Source organism: Vombatus ursinus, unplaced genomic scaffold (genome assembly GCF_900497805.2).
Source record: "Vombatus ursinus unplaced genomic scaffold, bare-nosed wombat genome assembly UNPS02004573.1, whole genome shotgun sequence".
Classification (NCBI taxonomy): Eukaryota; Metazoa; Chordata; class Mammalia; order Diprotodontia; family Vombatidae; genus Vombatus; species Vombatus ursinus.
This window is the reverse complement of record NW_020944351.1, coordinates 3,088,831-3,111,678: the sequence shown is the minus strand read 5'-3', so window position 1 is coordinate 3,111,678 and position 22,848 is coordinate 3,088,831. Positions and strand designations below refer to the sequence as shown.

The 22,848-nt window shown below is 42.2% G+C and overlaps 1 protein-coding gene across 2 annotated transcripts in view; it reads right to left on the bottom strand.

Moving 5' to 3' along the window:
- Positions 1–4,087: 4,087 nt before the first annotated feature.
- HS6ST2 (heparan sulfate 6-O-sulfotransferase 2) overlaps positions 4,088–22,848 on the bottom strand; it is a 279,978-nt gene continuing 261,217 nt past the window's right edge. For both annotated transcript variants that reach the window (XM_027837837.1, XM_027837844.1), the window contains one exon: positions 4,088–8,142. In XM_027837837.1, coding sequence (XP_027693638.1) covers positions 7,446–8,142 — 697 coding nt within the window. In that variant the 3' untranslated portion in view covers positions 4,088–7,445. The remainder of the gene's footprint in view (positions 8,143–22,848) is intronic.

Below are 22,848 nucleotides of genomic sequence, written 5' to 3'. Positions count from 1 at the left end.
TCCCCACTCTCTCTTCCTTTACTCCAGTCTCTGATGGAGTGATGGCTCTTCTTGTGAAGGCCAACCCCTCTACATTTACCCATGATCCCATCCTATCCTTCTCCAGCACATTGCCTCCCCCATCATCTTTCCTCTCTCCTTTGTCTTCAGTCTCTATCTACTGCTTCCTTCCCTGTTGCTACAAACATGCCCAAGTCTCTCATCCTTTAAAAAAAATCACTAGATTACTATCCCTGTCCTATATTTTTCTTCTGTCTTAGCTAAACTCCTAGAAAAAAGCTCTTGACACTAATTTCTTCCATTTCCACTTTTCTCACTCACTTCTCAGACTTATGTACACCAGCTTCTGACCTCATCACTCAACTGAAACTGCTCTCTCCAAGGCTACTCATGATCTCTTAATTGCCAAAGAAGATGGCCTTGTCTCAACCCTCATCCTTCTTGAGTTCTCAGCAGCATCTGACAATATTGATCACTCTATACTCCCGGATACTCTGTCTTCTCGAGATGTTTTGTGACACTACTCTTCTGTGTTTCTCCTCCTCCCTGACTGACTGCTCCTTCTCAGTCTCCTTTGCTGGATCATCACCCATATTCAGCCCCCAATTGTGGGTGTAATCCAAGGCAATGTCCTGGGCCCCTTTCCTCTCTACATTCATTCTCATGGTGACCTCTTTAGCTATTGTGGGTTTAAATGAGCATTTCTATGCTGATGACTCAGCTCCATTTATTAAGCACTAGTTTTTCTCTGAGAGTTGATCTCCCAATTGCTTATTGGACATTTCAAATGAGATGTCCTGTAGGCATCTCAAACCCAACATGTCCAAATGGAATCCATCTTTTCCCTATACTTTTTCTCCTACTGAATTTCCCTGTTTCTGTCCAAGGCACCATCCTTCTAGTCACCAAGGTTCATAACTTCAGTTTCACCCTTGACTTTTAACTCTCCCCACCACATACTCACTTAGTTTCCAAATCTTGTTTCTATCTCTACAATCTCTCAGATATGTATTCTTTTCATTAGTTATATAGACACCACTTATATTCAGGGCCTCATCACCTTTAGCCTAGACTACTGCAATAGGCTCCTAATTGGCATCCCTGCTTTGTCTCTCCCCACTCTTATCAGTCTTCCATAAAGCTGGAGTGATTACAGTATATCTCAAGGCTCAGGACTGACCATGTCATTTCCCACTCCATAAACATCAGTAGCTCCCTCTTACCTCTGGGACCAAATATAAGTTCTTCTTTGGCATTTAATATGCTTTTTACTCAGGACTCAACTTGGCTTTCTAGGTTTATTACCTATTACTTCTCTCTCTCTCTCTCTCTCTCTCTCTCTCTCTCCCCCTCCCTCTCTCCCTCTCTCTCTCTCTCTCTCTCTCTCTCTCTCTCTCTCTCTCTCTCTCCCTCTCTGTCTCTCTTCCTCTCTCTCTCTCCCTGTCTCTGTCTCTCCCTCTCTCTCCCTCCCTCTCTCTTCCTCTCTCTCCCTCTCTTCCTCTCTCCCTGTCTCTGTCTCTCTTCCTCTCTCTCTCCCTCTCTTCCTCTCTCCCTGTCTCTCTCTCCCTCCCTCTCCCTCTCTCTCTTCCTCTCTCCCTGTCTCTGTCTCTCTTCCTCTCTCTCCCTCTCTCTTCCTCTCTCCCTGTCTCTGCCTCCCTCTCCCTCTCTCCCTGTCTCTGTCTCTCTCTCTCCCTCTCTCTTCCTCTCCCCCCCCCACACACAACCTACGTTCCAACAAAAATGGCCTTCTTACTGTTCCTCATACAGAGAGCTCCACTTCCCATCTCCATGACTTTGCATTGGCTCTCCCCCATGCAGTCCATCCTTAACTCCATCTCTTAGAATCCTTAATTTTCTGTCAACACTCAGCTCAGTGATTGCCTTCTGCATGACATTGTTAGTGCTTTCTCCCTAAAATCATCACGTATCTATTGTGTGTGTGTGTGTATACATGTATATATGTGTCTATATGTATGTACCTATACATATACCTATATAGCACCTGCCCTCCAGGGCTGTTGTGAGGATCAAATGAGATATTTGTAGAATGCTTAGCACAGTGCCTGGCACATAGTAGGTGCTTAAGAAATGCTTGTGTCTCTTATATACGTACATTTTATTTCCCCTGGTTAGACTGCAAGCTCCCTGAAGTTAGGAACACTATAGTCACTTTTGTTTTTGTATTCTCTGCAAATAATTGTGTGCCTGGCACAAAACTGGTATTTAATACATTATTATTGAGTGATTCAGGATAGCAATATAGACCTCAGGCTGTCCATTCAACCTTTGATTAACTGACAAAACCTTGCAATCAACATTTCTTTACAAAAAGTTTGTGGCCAAACAGAAATTACAGAAGATCTCCATGGTTTTCTTTTTCTTTTTCTTTTCTTTTTTTTTTAAAGCCATTTGATTTAGGGGAATTGAAAACAACATTCTCTTCAGAAAATTGCAAGATAAGCCTGAACCTGAAAACTTCAATATAATTAGAAAAAAATTTAAAAAAATAATCGTAGAGGCTGAGAGGCAGATTTAGGTTCAACATGAAATGCACTAAAAATTTCAAATCCTGGCTCTGCCTCTAATTAGGTATGTGACCTTGGACAAGTCATTAACCTCTATAGGCCTCAGTTTCCTCCTCTGTAAAATGAAGGGATGGACTAAATGACATCTGAAGTCCCTTCTGGCTCTGTATCTATGATTTGATGAACTAGAGTTGTCCCAAATTAGAAGGCAATGTCCCACTGTAGTGGGGTCCCTGTCACTGGAAGTTTTCAAAAGAATCTGAATGACTACTTATTAGCTATGATAGAGAGGGGATTCTTCTTTGGGAATTGACTGGATAACTAGACATTATCTGAAGCCTTCCAACAAGGATTCACTTTCATCTCTGTGGATAGAAGGAATGGCACAGCTATTTTTCTTTCTTTCTGTAACCCTTTGGATAGGAAAGAGGATTTTTTTTTTGAACTGGCTACTCTTGACAAACTCCATCTTTCACAGGCAGCTGTTAACCAGTAAGATGAAATAGTATGTCTGAGGGTCTAAAGAGGTTTTTTTTTTTTTTTTTGCTTTTTTGGTGAGGCAATCGGGGTTAAGTGACTTGCCCAGGGTCACACAGCTAGTAAGTGTCATGTGTCTGAGACTAGATTTGAACTCACATCCTTCTGACTCCAAGGCCAGAGCTCTATCTACTGTGTCACCTAGTTGCCCCTGGGCCTAAAGAGTTAAAAGAGGCATAGCTGATGAGGGGGAGAACGTGCTGCCCCACTTCTGTACCTAGAGGCTGTGTGGTACAGAGAAAAGAGCAATGGACTTGGACCCAGAGGAGACCTGCTTTTGAATTCTTTCCCTGACACTTAGAAGTGTGACCCTAGGCAAGTCATTTGATTACTCTGAGCCTGTCTCTTCATCTGTAATACTAGAATAATAATATTTGCTGCACCTCCACAACAGAGTGGATTTAGAGGAACAGATTTCAGATCATCTGATGCAACACCTGCAACTTACAGATGAGGAAACTGAGGCTAGTGATTTACTCAAGGTTACACAGAGAGTAAGTGGCAGAGACTGTATTTGAACCCAGGGATCAGATGAAACATAATGGCTGTAAAGTGCTTGGCAAACCTTAAAGCGCTATGCAATGTAAAGTACTGTGATGGGGTGGGGTGGAAAGGTGATAGAGAGACTTGAAGGCTGGTCTCGGGGTCAGGAAAACCTGCCTCTGATATATATTAACTATGTGACCCTGCATAAGTTATTTAATTTCTTAGGGCTCTAAGCAACCCCTTTAAGACTATGAGTTACACACAAATTGGTGATCTCCATTAGTGGCACGAAGCTTTCCTCATCAATGAAATCTGGGGCTGTTCCCTTCACTAGGTCTCAATTTCCTCCTTTGTAAAATGAAGAAGGCTAGATGAGACAACTTCTGATTTCCATCCCAATGGACCTGAGATTATGAGGACGAAGATGGTGTCTTGATAGACAGCTGAAAAAAAATTGCATTCCTAGAGAGAAGTCTTTGATACATTGCGATGCCGCAGTTTTAGTGGGAGAAAACCCCCGAAATAATGACATCAAAGACTGCAGTTAAATTTTATTTCACCTCTATTATTACGTTACACAATCAAAATCGTTGGAATGGTTTGTAAATCTACATAACTGGATGGATGTCTACAAGGAAAACCAAGAGGATTTTCTATGATGATGACAAACCTGTATCCTTATATTCAGACATCCCCATATATACAATAAACAGGCTAGACAAAGAAAACATATCAAATCGTTATAAACCATGCACACCACAGCATTAACACAATACACATCCTTAGCAGCAGGCTCAAAGTTTTGTCCCATTTATGACCTTGCCTCTCTCTTTTCAAAGCCAACATTTTCATTTTCGAGAAGGACTCAAACACAGGCAAGATACAGCCATCCTGGTGCGTGGAATCTTCATGGGAAAATCCTCACCATACAGGAAGGGGTGTTTGCTCCACCTGTCTAACATCTTCCTTTGCCTTTTGAGTGGCTTTCATTTTGGTCCACTCTTCCCGTTGGTCAGTTCTCAGTATCCTGGGACTGCAATACTACATCACACATAACAGAGCCTTTTAGCTATGCTGACACGAGCACAAAGCAATAGAAAGGAAGTTTAAAGCCCATTTTCTGCTTCTTGTCCAATTTTTTGACGGAATATCACTGATGAAAACAGATAGCGCAAGCAAGAAGTGGACGCATGGTGACCAGAAAATAACAAGACTGATGGAAATAAATAGACCCAAACTTACACAACCAAATGAGTCAGATGATTTAGAGTTGGGGTGGACCTCAGAGTTAATCTCATCCAACCCCCTTGATTTTACACAGGGGGAAACTGAGGCCCAGAGAGGGGAACATCCCCAGATCATATATGTTGAGCTAGAAGAGACCTCAGAAGTCATCTCATTCAATCTTTGTTTTACAGATGAGAAAATTGAGGCCCAGGGAGGTTAAGTGACTTGCCCAAGGTCACACAGGTGGTAGGTATCAGAGGTAGAATTTGAACCCTCTGATCCCAGAATCAGTGGTCTGTCCACTGTGTAACACTGCCTCCCATAGCTAGGAAATAAAGCCGGAATTTGAATCCGGACCCTTTGATTACAAATCCAGGGCTATTTTCACTACACCACCTAGCATCAAGTGAGTGTTGCCCCCTTGCAAGCAGTCTCCTCGGAAAGCTACACATTTGTAGCAGTCAGTGCTGAGCCTATTTATGGGACTTCTCTTTGGGAACTGCTATTAGAAAGAGAAAATCCATCTCACTGCTTTAGAGCCACACTTTTTTGGGGGAGTTGAAATCATTCTTCCCCAGTATGATCATTTGTCTTATTCCCTAGATTCGATTGTCAATGGCCTTTGGCTGCTTCCAAAAATTAACTCCACTCTCCAAAGACAAATGATTTGCCACCATGGAGGTGATCCAGAACAAAGCTGTGGGTGCCGGCAAGCCTCTTTGGAATTAGTGAATACACCCCTTCCAAGGGCCTTCTCTGAATGACAATATTCATTCAGAGGTTCTGATCTGTTTGTTAAGCCCTCAGTCTTATTACCTTCTAGTCACACCCCCCCTACCCCCATGAGTATGAAACCCATTGAAAATACATCTATTATTTCTAGTCTCCTTCTATTACTCTCCAATATCAGTAACAAGAGGGTTAGTCAGCCAGCATAAGTCTTTAAAAGTGTAACAAAGCATGTAAAAGGGGAAATTCCAGCAATTACAAATGCTTGCTAATATGGAAAACTTAGGACTGCACTCCATTCATACCAATATCTTCCTTTTTTTCTTGCATGGAGATGTATACCATCTAATTATTTTTCCTCTAGTCGTGTGATCTCCAAGAACTGTGATTTGTATTTACACTAAGCTCAGCTGCAGAACACTTCTTTTCAGGCTGTCCAAAGTACCGAAGGTATAGTCTTTTATGCTACCGTGTAAGTATAGATCTGCTCACACACATGAAAACACTTTGTAGTTTGATGATTATCATGACCTGTGACTACTGAAAAGGATGATTTCACTTCAAGGATCCATGATTTCATCAGTGCTGCGATTCCTTCACCAACACAGATCATAAGCCTCCCATGACCTGGCAGCCCATCTGGATGGGTTTCTGTGGCTGAAAAAAAATCATCCCCTGGTGGCCAAGTCTCTGGTGATGAACCTTTTCAAACTCAGCTAAGCTGGTCCTTGAATGATGGACACATTGCTCTGCCACCAAGACTCCACCAATATGCAAAACTAACACTCGAGAAATAACTAGCCCGATTGGACACATTACAGTAAAATGCACTGAAAACAAATACGTCCAGTTTGAATTCATTTCCTTTTGATGATGAAAAATGTCAGCCACTGTTCTGGACTAATTCCTATTCATGAGCTTGGAGAGAAGGGCAGCACTATGTACATAGCAATATGATCATTTCATCAAATGGAAGTCTTGATTGGAATCTGGTATCTTGAACCGCAGGCAGTAGCTTGTATTTAACATGGAAGGATGACAGGTGGTCAGGTAGAAATGAGCACAATTTGAAGAAATCTTTCCTGAATGGGGAGTGGGATTCAAACCGTTACAGAATGTTTGAAATTACAGTGCCCTAAAAATGCTGGCCTTCGGTTCTTTATATTGGTGTTCAGTTCAGCGAAATGGCATTTGTTTTGTTGTTGTTACTCTTCTTTTTCTTCTTTTTTTTTTTGTCTTTTTCTTTTTTTTTTTTTAGTATGAGAGACATCCAGTTTTAAAGTCTTTAATAGCTGTGGGTAGAAACATTTGGACGTTTGGAGTATTTCTCTATGTAACAAGACATGTGACTTCTCTTTTGATTTTAAAAGCTAATACTGATATCTGTCAAGTTACCATCTTTCAGAGAAATTTTAAATTTTCTTTAGTTTGGCAAACATCACTAGTAGTTGGTGTTCTATTCAAATAGAGTCTTTTAAAAAATTTCATAAGAAAATTAAAAAAAAAAAGATGTTCCCTTTTATTTATTTATTCTGTCCTTAGGCTCATGCTTATCACTGGAAAGATGTTTGCGTCCAAGATTGACTTGCATCATGAATAATTTAAATACCAATTCTTAGGCTTAAGTTAAAGGGTCACATTTTGTCTTTTCATTTTGTATCCATAACTAATTTAAGGACTCCTTGAAATATCTAAGCATCAATTTCTGGTAAGCCTGGTTTGGCATTTCGATTTCATAAGTAGTCCAAAATTTAATTACACATTAAGATTGTTTTACCCACGCATGGTATAACATGAAATTGAAAGGCATCTGCAGAGGCAACATTTGAACGGTTTTTGCTTCCCCATTTAGGGAAGAATATGTTTGGAGTATTTCACTTTCTCAAATTCGTTTTGTCCTCGTTGGTACTTTAGGGTTCAAGACGAGGTTTCCATTTCTGATTATCGCCATTTTTCGACATCCTCTACGTAATCAGTAGTCGCGTTGTCGATTTGATCGCGCTTGTGAGCATGCCTGGTCTTCAGAATTTTCCGTTGCTCTTGACGCTTCCGCCGGGCTTCCTGATGATCTTTCTGTCTTGTAAACTGATATCTTTGCAGGAAAAGGTCTTTTGCATACTCGTACAATTCCATGTCTAAAAAGTTGAGGGCTTCAATCCGCTTTTGAGTCTGCTGATCTATTTCCACGCTGGATGCTCTTGTGTTGTTATACTGTGTAAAGGGCGAGATGAAGTTCATGTTGAAGGTTTTCTCAAATAGATACTGAGTCTTCCTTTGAAACTCAGTGAGCCCAAAGAAAGCCATGCATTTCAGGTTCTCTTTGGCGCTGTCTAGAAGAACCTTGTTTCTCTGCTCTTCTGGCATCACGGACAGATTGTAACAGCCAACCAGACTCAGATCAGAAAGCATGCGGACCTGGCGATTATTGGCCAAATTGTAGGGACAGTCCATAAATTCCTTAAGAGAACAGCCAGACCAGTCATCCCCTGTGTAACAGCTGGGGAGCTCTTCAATAGTTGGAGACCTTCCATCACAGACATGCAAAGAGGCTTTCCAAGTTGCTCCCCTCTGAACGTGCCTCCATTCACTCAAATACCGGGACACAGGGTCACGAAGGATGGTGATATAGTAAAAGTTCCTACAAAAAAACAAAAACAGAAAGCAGATTAAGAGGAATAGTGTTTAGCAGACATGCAAATCAGATCCCAGTGAATGTGATTGAAAGGAGAATATCTTTCCAGAAACTGGGATCTTTCTATGTTTGTGAAATTGGCTCATATATTTAGAGTAAGAAGGGACCTCAGAGGTCAAATCTAACCACTTCATCTTATAGATGAAGAAACTGGGACTTGGGGTTTTAAGTGGATTGCCCACATAGATAAGATAGCAAAGTCAGGATTCAAACATGGGTCCTTTGACTCAAAATCCAGATTGTTTTTCCCCATTGTACCATGCAATACCTCTAATATGCTTTCTATTCCTCTCCCTTCCTGTCTGTCTTCCATGCTCCAAGCCATTCTATTTCTGAGCGTACTCCACAGGCTCATAGGAGCATAGTTCTGGGGCTGGAATGGATCTCAGAGGCCATATTATCCAACTCTCTCACTTCCCAGAATAGGAAACTGAGGCCTGTGGAGATGAAGGCACTTACCCAAGGCCACACCAGTAAGTGTCAGAGGCAGGATCACTCTGATGGACCATTTGCAACTTACCAAAATTGTAATATTGAGGCAAGGCCAGGACCTCTACCTTTGGCTAGCTGCTATAGAAGCCTGCAGAACTGAGATAAGGATTGAAAGGGGAGGCTACAAAACAACTGAGTGCCCTTATGGGAGGTTTCCAGGGTGAGCAAGGCTAGGCATCTGGACCTCCTACCTTCAGGTGTTGAATATATTATCTGATTTAATAGAAGTGCTTAATAAACATTTGCTGAATTTGAATATCCAGGCATGTAGAGAAACTTGCTTATTGTTCCTCCCTGAACACGCCTCGCCTTGCTCAGGCACCAGTCATGGGACTGAGGGAGATGGTGATGCAGTAAAAACTCAGAATGAGATGTCTCGTGGGCAGAGAGAGGGCCAGAAGAGATGCAAAATGCTAGACCACGGGTGGGGAACCTGCGGCCTCGAGGCTACATGTGGCCCTCTAGGTCCTCAAGCGTGGCCCTTTAACTGAATCCAAACTTCACAGAACAGATCCCCTCAATAAAAGGATTTGTTCTGTAAAACTTGGGCTCAGTCAGAAGGTCACATCCAAGGACCTAGAAGGCTACATGTGGCCTCGAGGCCACAGGTTCACCACCCCTGCTCTAGATTGTATCAAAATTCACAGGACCTGGGATGATGATGAAGAGTAATTTGCAAAAAGTGTATTTTGTGTTTAGCCTAATAATCTGAATGCTAGAACCACAGATCATTAAAGCTGGAAGGGACCTTAGGGACCATCCAGGTCAATCCTTCATTTAGTAGGTGGGGAAAATGAAGCTCAGAGAGGACAGACTTGCCCCAGGATATTCACGCACATATGTCTAATATACCGAAACAGGTAGAGATAATTACAACTAATGAATATTGATTAATGTTAACAAATATCAAAAATAACAACTATAAATATTTTATTATTTTAAAATCTATTTACTCATTTAAAATTAGGTTAATAAGCTTTCTAACCATATCAGTTCTGGGGTGTCACCTTTCCATAGCTGCCATGTCTATAGGTTAGATAGATGGGTTAATTTAATCCGATAGGTTCTTAAAATAGTTATATTCAAAGACTATTTGTTAAACATTTGTGCCCACTTGGCTCTATGGCAGTCTGGAATGCAGTGGAAGGTTTCCTACCCACCCCCCTCCACATGTCCATGAAGGGGAGGATGCTCCCCCAGCACTGCTGAACAACTGTGAGCAAGAAACGTTTTTCCTGGTTTTGTTTTTCAAAGAATAGCCACTAGATGTCACTGTTCCACAGGAGGCCGCCCATAACCATCGCGAGACTGTTTTCTTGCCCCATCCTTCTAGAGGGTCCTGGGTCAGAAATGGCCATTTGGATTTGGAACACTGAGGAAATGAAAAATGTTTCTGGGTAGGGTGAAGGGGTGAAAGCGGAGACATGGAACAGAACAAAGCCTAAAATGTCTCTTGAAAATACAACACGTTTTACCCTGGAATACTTCAAAGGCATACACTTAAAAAAATTGTTCCAGCAGGAGGGGACCTCAAAGACCATGCATTCCCCTGGGGTTGGCAACTTGTAGCTGTGGAGGGTCATGGGTCTCTAGACACTTGGCTTTTCCAGCCTCAATCATTCATTCATTCATTTGTATGTCAACTCATTTCATTAACCCACAAATGGTTTGGGTACCATGAATCCTGGTCCTTATATACTATAAATTAATGAATTGCCAGCCTTCGGGGGCCGGTATAGCTCAGACTTAAGGCTCTCATAACTGTCCTCACTCTCTCCCCCTTACCTTCCTCAATAGTCCAAAAAAGAGCCTCTACTGGGGTACTCTGCTGGGGCCTCCTCTTAGTCATTGCCCACATTCATCAACACTCACCACCTCCTCAGGGATTGCTACTACCATGCTTTTTTCCTCCCACCTCTCTTCCCTCTTGCCCCATAGTTTATCAGAAGGTTAGATTGTCCTAGCTTTTTAGGTGGCAACAGAGATAATCTCATCAATTCATCAGACTAATGTCACAACCAAAGCCTTAGGTGTCCCTTCTGGGATCTACCTCTAATTCCCAGGCCACACATGCATTTATCATAAGGGTCTCTTTTTTTTTTTTTAGTTTTTAGGCAATTGGGGTTAAGTGACTTGCCCAGGGTCACACAGCTATTAAGTGTCAAGTGTTGATCTGAGGTCGGATTTGAACTCGGGTCCTCCTGACTTCAGGGCCGGTGCTCTATCCACTGCACCACCTAGCTGCCCCTGTAAGGGTCTCTTGAGACGATAGAAATCTGGACTTTTTATCCTATTGTATTAAGTCCTATAACTTAAATAAAATAATGGAAACATAAAACAGCACAGTTTGGTATAAAATTTCTGGCATCAATGGAAAATTATTATTAATAATAATAGCCGACATTTATGTAATGTTTTCTAGCTCACCAACAAATTTGATCCCTTTAATCCAAGCTTCAGTCTGTTTCCCTATGATGGAAGTAGTACAAGTTATCCTCATTTTAGAGATCAAGACATGGGCCCAGAACTCACAGGTAGAAAGGGATAAAGATAGAACTTGCACAATAATAGAAGCATAGCATCTGGGAAAGAATTGAGGGATTATCTAATCTAACTTCCTTATTTTACAAAGGAAAAAACTGAGGCCACAGAGGAAAGTGATTTACTCAAGGTGACCCAATAAGTAGTAAGGCTAGGGCCCCTCCCTCCCTCCCTCTGGTTGGAGAGGGTGGCAGGAGATATTTGGAAGCTCCTCTCAGATCTTCCACCATTTAAGAAGGGCACTCAGGGAATCCTCCTCATCACTTCCTACCCAGCTACTTTTCTGGACTTCATCCTCTCCAGAAACCTATCCATCTGTAGGATGAAATCAACCCGGAAACTCATACGTCATTACTTTGTTTCTGAGGCCCCTCCTTCTCTCTGGTTGGAGAAGATGGAGAGTAGACATCTGGGAGCTCCTTTCTCCCAGGTCCTCCATTAATTAATTAATTAATTCCATTAGGGAATTCTCCTGGGTCATCATTTCCCATCTGGGTTTTAAGACTTCATCATGCCCAGGTGTCCTTTAACCTCCTCTAGCCCCTTGCTATTTCCCCTCAGCTTTTCAGCTTCTTTTATAGGTTCCTTGAGAGTAAGATCTGCCTCTAACTCTGACTCAGTTGGGGTAAACAACATAACACAGCACAACACAATCTGTGTTGTTTACAGATCGGAAAACACAAAGCATATTGAAATGCTCAAATGGACCTAAGATCTTATCAATTCGAGAATGTTCTTTCCAAGGGTTTATGACCCATCATCCATGCCTGCCCTACCTGGGTAATTCTTGTCCATAACCTCCCATAATTTCACCAGAGGGAGTCTACCCAATGGGTTGGAGACCTTCCTCAATTTTTCCTGACATAGTAAGGATATTAGTAGAGCTGTCATCCCTCACTGTTGTCACATGACCAGAACATCTTTTCTTCCTATCTCATATTTCCCTGACAACGCCATTTACATTTGTACTTCAAACTTCTGTATTGGACACCTGGTATAGCCTGCATGAAAATGCCTCCCTCTCCCCAACACACACACACACACACACACACACACACACCCCTCTCTACATTTCCTTTGTGTGATATTCATTTTCAATTCTGCATAAACTTCTGTTCCTTGTCTCCTGGTCATAAAACAACATTGGTAAAAATTAGGTATTTAAAGGATGAGTCTTTGTTTCTGTGAAAAGATGGGGAGTCACAGAAGGAGCTTTTCCACTGCCCATTTCTTCATGTTTCATTCTAGGTCCAGCTCCCTATACCTCTGGACTGTCTGTCCCGGATCCACAGACTGGTGGATGAGCTCTATGTGTTATCCACCAAAATGCATTTTGTAATCTGAGCAATAACTGTTCTTCATCTACTGGGTCTTTTCTCTGTCTAGCCACAGAGGTCCTATTACAAATTCAAGGCTTTCCCCATGATACCACTGTTGCTTTATATACTGTGTATACACATGCACACATGCCAAATGGACCTCTTCAAAAAGTCACACTCTAAGGACCTAACTAAAAACTGTTCTTTTCCCTTACATGATTTCTAACCCCCAATCTATTGTGGCTCCCCGTTCTTTTTATAGATGAGAAGAGTGAGGCCCACAGAGGGGAAATGACTTTCCTCAAAGTCAAAAGTCAACAATTGAGAAATCAATCAGACGAGCTGCAAAGAAATGGGGTGGTGGTAGCTGGCTTTGTTTTCACATTTGCCATGCCCTAGGACAGGATGTTAAAACATGCTGGGAAGGACCTGTTTACCTAGGAGCTCAAACTGCCCATCTCTGAAGAGGAGGATTGGAGGCCTGCAGGGAAGGTAGTCTTGCCTCCAGGGAGCCCATACCACACTTCACAGTGAAGAGCTGGGAGAATATATATGACACTGGTGCTGGGGCATGGGAGGGGAGGTGGTCTCCTTTCTCCCAGGGCCACTAGGGCAAAGAAAATCCTCCGGTGTGACTACTTGGAGGTAAAATGAGCAGAGCTGCCCCCTCCCTCCCCAAGGGAAAGGCCTCTTCCTCTGGAGGGCTGGAGTCTCTTGGAGATTCTGGAAGACAACTCTGAGAAGAGTTTTGTTTGTCTTGACTGCACTTATTTATTATAAGAGAGGGCATTTCTACAGGAGGGCAGGCGTCATTAGAAAGGAAGGAAAAGAGTATTCATAAGACATTGAAGAAGGAAAACAAAAAGGAAATCCAGATAAATTTGGGAGAGATGACAAGGCTGGTTTGCTCCCTTGAGCTCATAGCTTAGCTAGAGGCAGGTGAGTGGAGAGCGTGAGGCAATGGATAGTGCACTGGGCCTAGAGTCAGCAAGACAAATTCAAATCCTGCCTCAGACACTTACTAGCTGTGTGACCTTAGGTAAGTCGTTTAACTTCCGTTTGCCTCAATTTCCCCATCTGTAAAATGAGAATATTAATAGCACGTGCTCTACCTCCCAGGGTTGTTGTGAGGATCAAATGAGACAATCTGTAAAATGCTTAGCACAGTGCCTGGTGTGTTGTAGGTGCTATATAAAGGTTAGCTATTATTATTATTATTATTATTATTATTATTATTATTACTATTACTAAAACTACAACTACAACAACAACAACAACAACTACTACTACTACTACTGTAGTAGTAGTAGTAGTAGTAGTAGTAGTAGTTTCTTCCTGTGCCCTTTCTGTCTAGGGCACCACTTTCCCTTCAGACTTGTGCTGAGCTCTGGCATGATTATATTGATGATGTTCCAAATGATAACTGGCCATTTTGAAAATATCAAAGCCTGCTTTGCCAACAAAACTGTATACTCTAAGGTCATAATAAGGACCATAGAAACTTATACCTGAAAGTCAATATAAATATATCTTTAATTATGCCTACAGTATAACAACATTTTGATTTTGTGTTTGTAGGTTATGGGCAATAAGAATACTGATATCTCTACACTTCACCATTGGATTAAGGAAGGATCATGCTTAGATTTTCCTAGATATTATATAGATGGCAGGGAGGGTATATGCCATTGTGAAACTGACTGTGGAAGAATGGATCTCCTTCCCTTGCTAATCACGTCCAAAATCAGCAGCAGCAAAACCTCGCATCACACAGAAATGACTTAGAAAAGCCAAGTGAGCAGAATTAAGGTTAACTGATGTCAATAATGAATACGCCTCCACTAAAGTCCTTTGATGCCTCACTACATTCTGGGGTGAGTGACCCTGGGCATTTGAAAACTGTGGCAAAAAAAGAGTTAGATCTGACAAGTCCAATCAAGCTGGAAAGGACTTGAGAGTGGTCTGGGTGATGGACTATGCCTACCATCTGAGTGAAGAAGGAGAGAGAGGAAAGGGGAGAGAGGATATGGGAGAGGGAAGAGGAGAGGAGAGAGTGAGAATATCAGAGCTGCTCATAAAAAGAGTCTAAGACTTCGAGGGGGTGCAGCCTGGGTTGAGGGAAGGAGTAATCTAGAAGATCTGCAATCTCACTGATGTGAACATTCCTGCCAATGAGGCTGATCACAACCCATCCATGTCTGCCCACACTGTGTGACTCTTGGTGCAGTGGATAGAGCACTGAGCCTGGAACCAGGAAGACCTGATTTTGAATCCTGCCTCAGACATTTACAAGTTGTGTGATCTTGGGCAAGTTACTTAACTGCTCTCTGCCTCGGTTTCCTCACCTGTAAAATTGGAGTAATACCAGCACCTAAAATGGGGGTAATACTAGCATTATATACATATACAATACATCATATACATATACAATACATAAGGCATTTTCAGACTTTAAAGCACTGTATAAATACTAGCTATTATCCCTCCATAAGTTTGTGACAAGGATCTCACATGCTAGGGGCCTTCTTTGCTTTCTCCCAACATCTCAGGAACACTAGTGAACAATGTGAATTGTCCATCAGTTGTCCTTTGCTCTTATTTATCTTTTCTTCCCCTTAATTGTACATTTCTCTGATGGCAATCATCCCATCACTTCTGTATCATTCCTCAACTCTAATGTCAATTCTAATTGTGTTCACGCCTGCCACGGACCTCTCCATTGCCCTTCTCGTGATCTACAACTTCAATTCTTCAGACAGGGTAGTATTCCAATGCTTACAGTCATACATCATCACCAGAATAATATTGTTATTTAAAAAATGGATCTTTGTTCCATCAAAAAGCTTGGGATGATTAAAAACTCTGCACAATTTCCTAAAGGCCATCTGCTCTCTTGCCTCCTATTCAGTTCTGGGCCTGTCCCATTGTTCATTTGTGGTGTCTGTCCCAGACATATGTATTGACGGATAAGCTCTATAGGATGTCCATCTAATGGTACATCACAATCTGGACAATGGTAATTTTCATCTATTTGGTTTTCCCTATAAGGATAGTTCGGCCCAGTTCTTCTGAGAGATTATGAATCTCATTTAGATGGATCTGTAATGTTTCTGGGGCTTAATATTGCAAGTCTGCTACATCATTCTCTCCACCTTCCACATATCATTGAAATAATACTAAATAAACCTATAGGTACTATAATTGAATCAAAAGTAATTGTATTGAAAAGGGAGTTCAGCTGTGAATTTAGAGCCCTCTCATATTTCTTATGTACAGAAGGAAATCCTACCAAGAAGAAGCCGATTATTTAAATTAACATAGGAATATTAGAGTCAGAAGGGACTTTTCCAACCCCACCACGGCCTAAAGGATGAAACTAGACATCCCCTCCCTTTTTTTATCTCCAGAGTCTGCTAGACCCCTGAGATTACATGGTAGTGCTCTCTTTAGAAACATTTCACAAAGAAAGATGATTAAGAGGATAGCCATCTAAAACAGGCTTCAGGGGCAGGCACACCATGGAACTTGGGACAGCTCCATGTGGGCTATTTTGGAGCCAGGCACCCTAAGGTTATTTTGGACAAACCATAAGGAGAATCCAGGTTATGATTCTGTTATTTTTTTTCACGACAGCACAGGAAAAAATGTTTCTCTATTTGCTAAATTAAAGGCTGCTTGTTCTCCTTTAGGCCACAAGCTCATCTAAATGAATTCTAATATTGTTTTAAGTGGCTGAATGATATGAAATGTGAACATTGGCTCTTCTATGCCAAGAAGAATTCTGGAATAATGAAGGCTGTGAGTGCTTTGGACCATAAAACTATTGCTCAGGAGAACTTTCTTTACAGGTATTATAGAATCACAGAATTTTGGAGTTGGGAGGGACATTAGTGGCCATCTGGTCCAACGCATCCTTGAAAAAGAATCCTCTCTACAACAGAGGTGTCAAACTTAGAAAACTCTCAGTAAGGCCTGAAGATGAAATTGTAATTGGGACATGTTTAACAAAATAAATAAAAATACAGTACAGCCCAGATAATGTTAATTTGTGGTTTTATGTCAATATGAGGCCAGGATGTTCTATTTGAGTTTGACCTACTGCCGCTCTGTAACATAGTTGTTAAGCAGCCATACACTTATCCATCCCATTCAACCTTTGTTTGAAGACTTCTGGTAAGGGGAAACTCACTAATCCCGTAGGCAGTCCATTCCACTTTTGGATAAGCCCAGTCTTTGGGAAGTTCTTTCTGACCTCAAGCCTAAATCTTCCTCTTCCCAACTTCTACCACTGCTCCTAGTTCTGCCCCCCTGGGGTCAAGCAGAACAAAGCTGATCCCTCTTGGACAGATTGCCCTTCAAATACTTGAAAGGCATTTAGATTGCAAAAGGCCCACCTAACATTGTTTATGGAAATAGAAATGTTCAAAAAAAAGTAACAAAAGAGAACGATACTATAAATAATTATCAATAAATGGCATTAATGTCATGCTCTATAGTTTACCAGGTCCTTTACATACATTCTCTCAACAGCCTTGCCAAAGATGGGTAGTATAACTGTTATTATTCCCCTTATAGAGATGAAGAAACTGAGGCTCAGATAAGTGAATGAGATGGACCTGTTATCTGAAATAAGATCACAGATTTGGGACTGGAAGGGACCTCAGAAGGCACTTAATCCAATTCTCTTATTTTACAGAGGCCCAGGAAGGGGAAGTGATTTTCATAAGATCATATATGTGGTAGGTAGCAGAGTTGGGGTTTGAAATCAGACTTTTTTTTGGTCAATTATAGTCTGTCAATAAGCATTTACAAAATGCCTGCTATGTGTCAGGCACTATGCTAAGGGCTTTCTGATTACAAGCCCAGTGTTCTTCCAACTACAGTACAGCTGGCTCATTACATTTTTGTTGTTCAGTCATTTCCGTCGCGTCCGACTCTCTGCGACCACATTTGAGGTTTTCTTGGACAAGACACTGGAGTGGTTTGCCATTTCCTTCTGCTCATTTTACAGGTGAGGAAACTGAAGAAAACAGGGTTAAATGACTTGCCCAGGGTCACACAGCTAGGAAGTGTCTGAAGCTTTGAATGAAGGTCTTCCTGACTCCAGGCCTGGCACTCTATCCACTACAGTACCACCTAGCTGCCCAGATCATTAAAATAACACAGCTGGAATGATCATTTTAGGAATTAACCCCCCCCCAAAAAAGCCTATTATCAATTGTGGTCCTCCCCTCCCCCAATAGTCATTGATATAATTAATAGGAAGGACTATTAAGGAGATACAAAATACAAATAGAGAACAGACTAAGTGCTCTACTAGGGGCATTTGTTATGCAGGCAGCATGGTTCGAAAGTACCTCCAGCAACATAGTTAGCTTTTTGAGGAGATGAATTTCTTCTTTCCCCTCAGTACTGTATTTAGTTCAGTATTTTAGGAAGGAAATTAATAAGAAGATGGTCACCAGGATAGTAAAGGAACTCAAAACCAGGCCATATGAAGAAAGAAATTCATGGAGGCTATGATAATTGGCTTCAAGTATTTGAAGGGCTGTGAATGAGGGCTTAGACTTATTGGGCTTAGCCTGATGTAGTCAAACTAGGAACACTCAACAACAAGCATTTATTAAGCACTTACTATGTGCCAGCTAGGCACTTACTATGGGCCCATAGGTGGTACTGCAATGGATAGAGTACTGGGTCTAGAGTCAGGAAGACCTGAGTTCAAATCTGGCCTCAGACACTTATTAGCTGTGTGATCCTGGGCAAGTCACTTCACCCTGTTTGCCTCAATTTCCTCATCTGTAAAATGAGCAGAAAGAAATGGCAAACCACGCCAGTATCTTGGCCAAGAATACCCCAAATGGAGTCACCAAGAGTCAGACATGACTGAAAATGACTGAACAGCAACGACATGTGGTAGAGGCTGTGCTGAGTAGGTACTGAGATACATTCTACTAGAGCAGCAGGAAGAAGTTACAGAGAAGCTGATTTAGGCTTGATATAAGAAGGAACTTTTTAACAAAGAGGGCTAGTGCAAAGTACAACGTGCCCAGGGAGGCAAAGGGCTCCCCCTCATTGGGGTTCTTTGAGCAGAAGCTGGATATTCCATTGTCAGGGATGTTGGGGGAGATTCTCCTTCAGGCCCAGGTTGGATCCTGTGCCATCCTATTGGCCGGAAAGGGGCTGGCACCATTACTGCTTAGCGAACACTTCTCTGATTTGTCAATCTAACTCTAGCTTTCATGTCCATATGGTTCCCTAGGGTTTGGGACATCTGTGCATCTCTGTCATACCCCCACGATAGAGATAGTCTTCCAGATTATCTATACAGAGACTGCTTGGTCATTCCAAAGCTAAGAAATACAACCACAGATGATTACAAATCCCAAGTAGAGTTCACTGCTTGGGAGAGGCAAGCAGGCCCTCAGTTGGGTGTTTGGAAATGGATTGCCCCCTGCAAAGATTCAGCACCAGAAAGGAAATAAGCCCCAGTGCTTGAGAGAGACATCAGGCCCTGACTTTAGAGAGTAAGGTACATGCAGTCACATGCTTAAAGGCAAAAACCACATCAGGGCCCTCCATTAATCAATCATTCTTACAACATGTCAATGGGAAGTCCAATTCAATTATACTATCCAAGTTACCCGAAGGGCTTTACACCCTTAACTTGTCCTTTCTCACAGGAGGGGAGTTTATTTCCCAGAGAGAGTGACCCAGAAAGAACTGTATTTAAGGCTCTTTCCCAAAGAGAACTTGCCCTTCAGGGTTGTTTATCAGGAAAGGGCACCTGAAGGGGATGCCTAGATGCCACTCCATGGGAGAAGGAAGAGTGGACAAATAAAAATAGCACTGGGTTTTTTTTAGAATACCCTGCTTTCCAAATTACTTTCACATATATATCATCTCATTAGAAAGCAGAAAGGTATAAGAGAAAGAGTCCTGAACTTGAAAGCTGAGAGGGACCAAATTCTAGCCCCTGCTCTGCCTCTAACTTGAAGTGTGACCAGAGACCCCTCCTTTCTTTGGGAGCCTATCTCTTTCCTTATAAAACAAAGAGGTAATCATTCTCTAAGGTTCCTTGCAGTTTCACCATTCTGTCTATTATGTAACAAGTATCTAGTAAACACCTACTAGACAGCTGCTGGACACTGTACTAGGCATTGGTATACATAAGTGAAAGTCAGTTACTACCTTTAGGGAGCTTACATTCTGACAACAGAGGCAGAAATGTGCATATTATAGAGGTTACACAAAACACAACGAAATGGGTACAAAGTAACCTCTGTGAGCTTCACAATATTCCTATGAACTAGGTAGGACAGGTATTCTTATCCTTATTTGAAAAAGGAACAAAAAGAAGGGAACTGATTTGCTCAAAGTGATAGAGTTGGTCAGTGGCAGGGCTAAAACTAAGGCCTCGACACCAAGTTACAGGGAAACAGATTCAGCTCCACAGAAGGAAAGATGCCTTGACAACTAGTTGGCCAACTCCATGCTTTTTTGCCCCATTGGGAATCTCTGATTTAAAGGTTAACTGTGGAACCTAGCGCTATCAAATCCAAAGCTTTGCAGGATCATTTGTTGTTTATCCTTCATTCTTGAAGAGGACCATGACATCAGGGAGGTGATGCCATGACTTGCAAGTGAATTGGATTTAAGTGAGGGAGGGCTGTGCAAAGTCACCAGCCTTACTCTGTCCTCTGGAGCCATCTGGGTCCAGTGGCCAGATCTCAATCAGCAATACTGGAGATTTTCTAAGAGCTGTAAGGATTATGAGCACCTGGTGCTAGGAGTAATTGCGCTCCACCCTTCCACTCACCCAAGCTTTTGGATCGCTCAAAGAAACAACCCTGCCCAGAAACCTTAAGGGAAGCCAGGAAAAATCAAGAAAAAAGAAAAGAAAGGAGTGCCTTTCAATGGGAGGTTTTCCTTTCAGTAGGAGACATACCATCCAGATGCTAGCAGAGAGAGGAAATAAATAGCTAGGAAACTACGTAAGTTTTAATCAATCAATAAATATTTCTTAAGCACCTACTATGTGCCAGGCACTATGCTAAACTGTAGGGATGCAAAAAAAGGCAAAAGACAGTCCCTGTCCTCAAGGAGCTTACAGTATAATGGGGAAGACAACATGCAAACAAATGTACACAAAAATATTATATACGGCATAAATAGGAAATAATTAGTAGGAGGAAGGCACTGGAACGAAGAGGGATTAGGGGAGGTTTCCCGTAGAAGGTGGGATTTTAGTTGGGACTTAAAGGCAGTAGGGAGGTCAGTAGTCAGAAGGGAGGAGGGAGAACATTCGAGGTATGGGGGGACAGCCAGAGAAAATGCCCAGAGTGGAGAGATGGAATGTCTTGTTCATGGAACAGCCAGGGGACCAGTGTCACTGGATTGAAGAGTACATAGTGGGGAGTAAAACACAAGAAGACTGGAAGGGCAGGGAGGGTTGGATTATGTAGGGATTTGACTGTCAAGTAGAGGATTTTTGTATTTGATTCTGGAGGCAATAAGGAGCCATTAGAGTTTATTGAGTTGGGTGTGTGTGTGTGTGTGTGTGTGTGTGTGTGACATGATCGAACCTGCACTTCACTTTGTTGGCCAAATTGATTAGAGTGGGGAGAGACTTGAGGCAGGGAGACCAACCAGCAGTCATTGCAACAGTCTAGCGCTGAGACGATGAGGGTTTGCACCAGAGTGGTGACGGTGTCAGACGAAAAAAGAGATGCTGCAAAGGTAAAATTGATAGGCCTTGGCAACAGCTTAGATATGGGAAGTGAAAGAGAGTAAGGAGTCCAGGACGACATCTAGTTGTGAGCCTGGGGGCTGGGAGGGTGGTGTGGCCCTCTACAGTAATAAGGAAGGCAGGAGGAGGGGAGGGTTTAAGGGGAAAGAGAATGAGGTCTATTTTGGACATGTTTAAGATGTCTACTGGACATCAGTTCGAGATGCCTGAAAGGTGGTAGGAGATGCAAGACTGGAGGTCAGCAGAGAGGCAATCAATGACCCTAGAGTCCCAAAAGAGTTGTCATACTATCATTTATGGCTCCTGTATAGAGGTAACTAGCACCAACCAGAAAGTGATAGCAGCAAGAAGGATCAATGGTGCCTGCTGGAAGTGATAGTAATAGTGATCAGAGAAGAGCTTCTGGGGAAGGAGCAATGTAGCAGCAAAGCAGCGACAGGTGAGTCCTAATTCCTAACAGCCAGCTAGGGCCCTACCCAGGATAATACATCAGGTCACAGGCAATGTAACATATCCCCGAGGGCGGTGGTGGCGGCCTGTCCCAAGTTCACTGTGCTAAAATGTGTTTTCTGTGTCCGATGCTGTGCAAACTGTTCTATGATTTGAAATCTTGTCAACCTGAATGTTTATGCTCCTTTTGGGAAGAAATGCTAGATATGAAAGTGCGTAAGTTTCCATCTGAGTGGGGACAACAAACCAGAGAAGTGGATGGTTTCCAAAATGTACTCAAGCCTCAGATACTTACTACTTGTGTGATCATGAGAAAGTCATTTAACCTCTGTCTTGCCTTAGTTTTCTCAAATGCAAAATGGGAATAATAGCACATACTTCCCAGGGTTGTTATAAGAATCAAATGAGACAATATTTGTGAAGCACTTAGCGCAATGCCTGGCACATAGTGGGCACTTAATAAATCCTTCCCTCCTCCCCTCCCAATCTTCCTTCTTTCCCTTTTTCCTTCCTTTTCTCCTTCCTTCCCTCTTTTTTCCTCCCTTCCCTCTTTTTTCCTTCCCTCTTTTTTTCCTTCCTTCCCTCTTTCTTTCCTTTTCTTCTTCCTTCCTTCCTTCTGTGCCTGCTTGCCTTTGGGTTAGGGAGAGGCCTTATATAAGACTGGCATTTATTTCAATATTTTAATAACCTCCGAGCTCTTGAATGATTGTGAGCCGTGCCTCTGTATAGAATACGGTTAAACAACAGAAGAATGAGGATAGCAACATCTTGTTGTGCGGGGCCAAGGAACTCAACATTTAAATACCAGTTTGTGACAAACATGCCAGACAATTTTCTAGGTTGTTCAAGAAGAACTATTCAAGGAAATCTATAATCATAGAACTGAAAGGGATCCTAGGCTTCCCAAGACTGTTATTTTACTGATGAAGCCCAGAGAATGGAAGTGCCTTGTCCAAGGTTGCACAGATAGCAAGTCAGCTTCAAAGGCAGGTTTGGGGACCTCAGCTCTGTTGGAGACCGGCCCGGGAGTCTTTTCCCCATGATATGCCTCTTGAGTCTGTAACAACTTAACGGCATCCTTCAGTAATAGCAAAGCACAGC